This window comes from Fulmarus glacialis, unplaced genomic scaffold, assembly GCF_000690835.1.
Source record: "Fulmarus glacialis isolate BGI_N327 unplaced genomic scaffold, ASM69083v1 scaffold3660, whole genome shotgun sequence".
Lineage (NCBI taxonomy): Eukaryota > Metazoa > Chordata > Aves > Procellariiformes > Procellariidae > Fulmarus > Fulmarus glacialis.
In genome coordinates this window covers 1,355-8,667 of record NW_009189393.1, presented here as the reverse complement: position 1 = coordinate 8,667, position 7,313 = coordinate 1,355, and the positions used below count along the sequence as shown (strand labels likewise).

General features: G+C 46.9%; 1 protein-coding gene across 1 annotated transcript in view; it reads left to right on the top strand.

Moving 5' to 3' along the window:
- The window catches only part of PANK2 (pantothenate kinase 2), an 8,283-nt gene extending 5,256 nt beyond the window's left edge, over positions 1-3,027 (top strand). The window contains exons 6-7 of the mRNA XM_009581704.1: positions 2,383-2,508; positions 2,977-3,027. Coding sequence (XP_009579999.1) covers positions 2,383-2,508; positions 2,977-3,027 — 177 coding nt within the window. The remainder of the gene's footprint in view (positions 1-2,382; positions 2,509-2,976) is intronic.
- The last annotated feature ends 4,286 nt before the right edge of the window (positions 3,028-7,313 follow it).

The window sequence follows — 7,313 nt, the reverse complement described above, 5'->3', positions numbered from 1 at the left end:
TTCCCTGCATACGCTCCTGTAGATGCATGTTCGTAATCGTCTTTTCGGATGTTCAGTAAGTTGTAACCCGCTCATTTTGGATTCTTCAGTGAATTTTGTCCTTGCTTGTCTGTGTAGTTTGAGCCAGATCGTTGTGCTGTGAACTGAGGAGCTGTGAATGAATTAGGGGTTGGCTGTTGGGCTCATTAGGTGCTGTGCTTTGTCAGGAGTTAAACAGTTTCTCTGTAGTGGTTTGAGGAACGGTAGGTGTGTGATAAACTACAGCTCTTGGGACCGCTGAGAGAGAAGGAAAGGTGGGGTGGAGGGGCGTAGAGCATTTCCTGTGTGGTTTTGAAGAGTTGCTCTCGATTTCTTGGTCAGGTCACACCACTTCCACGGCCGTGCCTGTATCTTTGTGCTTTCAGCTTCTTTACAGTGCTGCCTTGTTGCATTCATGTCAAGCAGCATTGTACAGGGCTATGAAAGAACAGAGACATGCTCTCCACTCCATTCTGAGCCTGTTCCTATGGGGTGAAGCATCCTCCTGACTCCTCTTGCTGTTGGCAGATGCTTACTGTTTAGCTTCATTTACTCCTGAAACTAGGCAAGACGTATTATAAACAGTCTTGCCCACAGTATGTCTGCTGACTCCTCGCTCTAGAGTACACAGCTGAATGCAGAGAGGATGCTGAACAGTTAGGGGAAAGCGTTAGTGAATGTGGGGACGGAAGGAAAATCCGCAGAAGGATGTGAGTGCAGGAGGAGGTAGGACTTGATCCTGATTCCTCGGTAAGAGGAGGAACTGAAAATTATTTTCTTGCTGGAGAACAAGAAAGCTTCAGAGTTCATTGCTTGGCTCAGGAGAACTATTTTGGGATTGAAAAGTTTGGCTGGAAGTCTGATTTAAATCCAAAATATCACTACTTGGTTGGTCTTTTCCTTTCTTTCAGAATTGTGTTGCTGATGGGTTTCTAAATGTGGGGGGTTTTTTATCCACACACCCCCCCAATTAACAGTAGAGAGCCATTCAGCTTTTTTAATGATGAGTCGAAGGCCAGAGCTGGGGGGGAGAGAGAGGAGATGGCACTTGATGATCAGTGTTCCTAGCCAGTATAAGGACCTCACAGCAAAAAATCAACCGTTCTATTCCAATTCCTAAGCTAGAAAGGCCATAGCTGCACCTGTGGATTTCTGGGTAGTGTGGAAGAGTCTGAAAAAGCCTGTCTTAAAATGGCCTGGCTGGTACTACTTTCTGACAGAATTGTGGATGTTTATAATGTTCTGCAGATCCTGTCTGACACTTTCAGCAGTCACTTAATTCATAGAATCATAGAATTTTTCAGGTTGGAAAAGACCTTTAAGATCATCGAGTCCAACCGTTAACCTAGCACTGCCCAGTCCACCACTAAACCATGTCCTTGAGCACCACATCTACACGTCTTCTAAATACCTCCAGGGATGGGGTGTCAACCATTTCCCTGGGCAGCCTGTTCTAGTGCTTGACAACCCTTTCGGTGAAGACATTTTTCCTAATGTCCAATCTAAACCTCCCCTGGCGCAAGTTGAGGCCATTTCCTCTCGTCCTATCGTTGGTTACTTGGGAGAAGAGACCAACCCCCACCTCGCTACAACCTCCTTTCAGGTAGTTGTAGAGCGCGATGAGGTCTCCCCTCAGCCTCCTCTTCTCCAGGCTAAACAGCCCCAGTTCCCTCAGCCGCTCCTCATCAGACTTGTGCTCCAGGCCCTTCACCAGCTTCGTTGCCCTTCTCTGGACACGCTCCAGCACCTCAATGTCCTTCTTGCCGTGAGGGGCCCAAAACTGAACACAGGATTCGAGGTGCGGCCTCACCAGTGCCGAGTGCAGTTCTTTTTTTGTTTTGTCTTTTGCGTAGTCTCTGGCCCCTTCCAGTGCAGTTCGTGACCATCTCAATGCACCCCTTCTGACCTCACCTTGCTCTTTTGAACTCTCTCTTGCTGCTGCCAGACCCCAAGCTGACTCAGTGTTGTCTCTTGCTTGCAGATTGGCTCTTTTGGGTCCAGTTTTAAAATTCTAAGTTCAGAAACGCATTATAACTCTTCTCTCTGCAGCTCCCATCCCCACTCACCAAGGCAGTTACGTTCCTTAGCTGCCAGGAACAGCTATTTGGGGTGATGCAGTTTATCTGGATTTTGTTGCTTTAGTGTCGACTGGTGATTTCCTTCTGCTTTCAGCTGGTTGTTTTTCATCAAGTCTCACTGGAAAATATATTTGAAAAGCTGCATATGACATTTTTAAAAGGCACTATAAGCGTAACTTTTTTCTTCTTACTCTAAGGTGGGGTTTTCATCGTTGCAAGCCTGGAATTCAGCCTTAATGTTCCTGTTTTTTGTGTTGTGTTTTTTTTTTTTCCTCAATACTTGCAGAACATTAATCGAGTGGTGTTCATTGGCAATTTCCTTCGCATCAATACAATTTCCATGAGGCTTCTGGCATATGCTTTGGACTACTGGTCGAAGGGACAGTTAAAAGCACTTTTCTTGGAACATGAGGTGAAATTACTTTCTAAATTTATTTTGTCTCGTGTAAAAAGGAAAATCCTTTGTACGCTCTGGAAACAGCCGTGTGGAGTCTGTAGCTGTTGATGATACACACTGTGCAGCAGGTTCCTGACGCTTTGTTACTGCAGCCACAGTTACTGCAGTGCCCAGTGTAGGGTCACAAAAAACATGTATATTGTTCCAGTAGCTAAGATAAGAATTGTTTACTACCAAGCTCATCTTGCTTGTCAACTTTCTTTTAAGACTATTGACAGTGTAGATGATTCTGTGCAGCTCTGCTTTCCCATGTAGCAATTATAGTTAGAATATATTTTTAATGTACCTACCTATAGTTATTTCTTCCCACCATCTTTTATAAGTTGTTAAAATTACACCGTACGTGTAATATTCCTGTTCCTGTGTCAGGTGCGTGCCCGTGTTTGAGGTTTTAATAGATTTTCCTGTCTGTTTTCTTTTCAGGGTTATTTTGGTGCAGTCGGCGCTCTTCTGGAACTCCTGGATTCAGCCTGACTCGGTGCAGATTGGACCTATGAAGTCGGGGCGCTTCCTGGGTCACGAAGCCCATGTTTTGCTTCAAAGCATCTGTTCACTGACTGTTAAACTAATTGTTGCGTTTCTATCTGTAAACAATTGAAACCAATCTTCAATTACAACGCAGGTTTGTTCAAAAGGAGTATATATGCAAATACGCTGACCGAAGGTGGCGGTTGTATCCCGAACATCTGTAGGGCATTTAGTCACTGACTTCAAATAGCCCTTTTTATGTAGTCTTCTACATATGTTTAATGGCGGTGACATAATAGGAAGACTTGCACTCTATTCCCTCCATGAAGATTCCTTTGAGTGCTGAATGTCTACCCAGTTCACAGTTTATAGAGTTCAGCTGCAGCGTTTTATGTTCCGTAAATGAAAGGCATCGCATGCTCCTTATGCTGTAAATTGTCTGTAAAGGGGAAAGAACATCAGCACAGCCCTGGCATGTAAAAACCATACGGACCGCTTCTGTCTCCTCTGAACCGTACAGTGGCCTGTCAAACACCGTTGTGCTATCAGTGAGGCTTTATTCCTGTTATCGCAGTTTCTTACCTATGTTTAGCAGAGACAAAAGGTAAGGCGCAAATCCCGAGTCTCAGCTTGACTCCGATTTCAGCCTGTAACACTTCTATACAGACCCTCTGCGATATGCCATAGTGCTGGCATGGCTTTAGGGGTGTCTGTCAGCCTCTGACCTTAAGATCTGCTAAAAGCAAATTTGAAGATGAGATAGTGGGTTTTTTGTTTGGGTTGTTTTTTTCTCGTGTGTTGTAAAAGTTGGCTGCATATAACTATACCAAAGAGATTACTTTTTCTTTCAGTCATACACTTGGGATCTTCTCTGTCATGTTCCATTTTATGTTTATTAATTGCTAAAGTAGTACTTTCCGGGGGAAACCTCTCCTCCCCATATGCATGCTGGACTCTTCTCTGTTTTCTCTGTGCATGCTGTCTTGCATACCGCCTGCAAACTGGGTTGCTGCAGTTTGGAACCCCTAAAGATCTCAGGATGTGGATTTAGAAATGGCTTGCTGCACACTGAAGAAATGATCTCTCCAAACAACAGAGATGCTGATAGTGGACAGCAGTTTAAAAAAGAAAAGCAGCATACGTATGGTTTGTAGTCTGACCTTCCTTCCTCGTGTCTCTGCTTTGCCCTGCTCTTTGCAGAAATTCTTCCCAGACTCGGATCTTGCATTACGAAGTGAACAAGATCTTTAGTGAGAAGGGTGTCCGTGTTCTCTTTGCCGTGCTGCTAGCGCCGGTTATTTCAGTGTGACTTGCACTCCAGTCAGGGAGCGGGAGAGCGCTGCTGCTCTGAGGAGCCATCTGCACCTTCCCCTGATGATGTCAGAGAAATGGAGATTCTACTTCAGAGTGGTGTCTGCAGTACGGTGCTCTGGCTTTCCTAGGCTCAGCAGCTCAGCTGTTCGTAGACGCCGTCCTTCCGTGAGCGGGGTGAAGCAGTCGTCTGTGAAACGCGAGTGCAGATCACTTCAGTTGATACGTGTTGGGGGTTTATCCCAGAACATCGGAATGACTGTCATCTTGACTCGAACGCATATTTTAAAGTCATGGTTTCTTCTCAGATAAGTTGATTTTCAGTTCTCTGATCCCGATGCACGTTTTGATGACTGATCGCAGCGTTGGACAGCCCGTCCCCGTTTGGTGGTTTGCAATTTGGCCGCAATAACACGCAGTAGAGGTGTCGTAGCAGCACAGCAAGTCGGATCCGGCTCTACATGTTGCTGCAGCCTGAGAGCCGAGTACTCGCGAGGTGCTCCGCAGCTCGCTGGCTTTGTTGTGTGCCTCTCTTTTGGGCCTGAAAAGGGAAGAAACTACGAATGTGGAAGACGTGCTCTTTGCTAGATGAGATCCTGTGTGATACTTCTCTTAAAGCCTGCCCTGTCAGCTCTGCTGGGTGAGTGTTCCAGACAGCAGACACGGCATAAAGCAAGGCATTTTCTAAACTTCAGTTGTGGGCCTGGAACTTCCTGAATGCATCCAGTAATTTGACAACAACAATAAAATGGGGAGGTGGGGGGAAGAGAAGTGTTCACGTGAAAGGTAGTCTTTGCTGCGTGCTGTCTGCGGAAGAAAACTTCTGTGCTTTTCCTGCAGTATAGTGCAAGTTTTAGTCGTGTCCCCCTCTGCGTTCAGTATAACGTGTTACTTTTAGAGGTAAGGGGTTTGAGCAGGATAATACAGAGTCGTAGTATGGTTTGAGTGAGAAAGGACCTTCAAAGACCATCTCCTCCAACCCCCTGCCATGGGCAGGGACACCTTCCACTAGATCAGGTGCTTCAAAGCCCCATCCAGCTTGGCCTTGAACACTTCCAGGGAGGGGGCATCCACACCTCTGGGCAACCTGATTGGGTTCTATTGCATCTGAGATCTCATTTATTCTTCATTTCTTGTGAAATCACACAAAAGCTACCCCAAGGTAGGTGTATTAAAAACAACTCCACTTTAGGATTGCTAATTGTAGGTTTTCTAGACTTAACTCTTTCTCTACCATATAAAATGTAATGCACAGCACGTAACTGGCTGCCACTCCAGCCAGGTCACCCACCCTCACAGTCAAAACTCAGGCCCTGGTTTGGCTCATGGAAAAGAAACAGAAATGTCCTCGTGCCCAGGACCTGCTTGGCTGCTCGGTGTAATACTTCAGCGATGCACTGGGCTGGTGCGGGCTTATCAGATTTAATTAGTCCGGGGGGTTTCATACAGACCTCGTCGGTGCGGGAAGGGTACGCAAGCTTCCTCTGAATCCTGGTGACACCCAAAAGAAGGGCTATTTTTTTTTTAATAGCAGTAGCTTTGGGGAGCTGAAGACTGGAAGAAAGAAGCCACCTTGAAATGATTTTGTTACGCAGGGGGAAGCTGTGGAGAGCTGAGAAACCTCGAGAGAGGTGAGGAGCCTCTGCGGCCACCCTGCAGCCTGGGAGCAGCGTCCCGCGGGTTCTCCAGGGTTTGTTCTGCACGCTTGGCAACTCCTTTTTCTGTGGATTTTGAGTATATCCTGTGTGGTCTGATGTCCAACACCAAAGTCCCTGATGTATTGTGTGTATTTTTTTGTAAATTGTGTGGGTTTTTTTTTTTCTTGTAATAAAATATTAGTTATTTTTATATACTTGAAACTCTTTTCTTGTTTGCTTCTTTGTCTCGTTCTTCCTATCTACAGAGCGAAGGGATGAACGTTGATCTGAACAGGCATCAAGAACATGCCGGTGAAATGGGTGTAAACAAATCTTTCCAGTTGAGTTTTAGAAGCTTATTAAAAAGAAGCAATCCTTGATTACTTTTCGCTCCCTGCATGTTCTGCTCTCTGCAAATCGGTTGTGTTTCAAAGCGTGTTAATGGAGGGGGGAAAAAAATGCACAAATTCATTATTTGCCTGTTGCTGGTAGTGAGGGTCCCTTCTCAATGCTCGCTCCTCCCAGGCTGGTGATGTTTTTAACCAGGTCCCTTAAAACCCGGCTTCTAAACCAGGTTTGACTAAAGCCCGGCCGCTGGCCCGGGTCTGTGCTGCTGAGAGAAGGTGGATTTGTGCACGACTGGGGTTGGGTCTGGGCTTATTTTTGCAGTTTGGCTTCAAAGCCCCGAGGGGTTCTGAGGGATGTCACACCCTTCGTTAGCAGCAGCAGGCTCCCAGCGCCGGTATGACCAGCAAGGGGGGTTTCCAGCATCATTCCGGGGCAAAATTGCAGCATTTTAGGGTCTGATGAAAGATGACTTCGGTGGTAAGTGGTGATCGGTGCCTTGGAGGCCCTTTGGCCTTTAATGTATGGATGATATGGATTGGGTTGGAGATGAAAGCAAGGCATCTCTCCAGAGCAGGAACCGTGGGGTGGAAGTAACAAAAATAATTGTGTTTCTTGCATCTTGGTGCTAGATCTGGACTGCGGCTCGGCCGATCCCTCTGCTGCTTTGTCCCACCAGCGGGAACCTTCGCCCAGCGAGCTCTTCATGACCATGACTGGCTGGAGCTTCCAGAAGATGACTAGGAGGGCAGCAAGAAGGTCACTCCTTGCGTTTCCTTCTGGAGAAGGTGAAGCAGAACATCTCCAGGTGGGACCTGCTCCCAGCACCCAGCTCTGAGGGTGCAGCCAGCACTAGAGGGCAGCAGCCCTCTGCGCTGGGCAGGGACAGGGGGACAGCAGGACAGGGGGACAGCAGGACAGGGCGAGGTGGGAGCCCGAATTCCTCCACGCCAGGTTTCCGCAGGGATTGTAACCTGGGATGGCCACAGCTAAGCAACC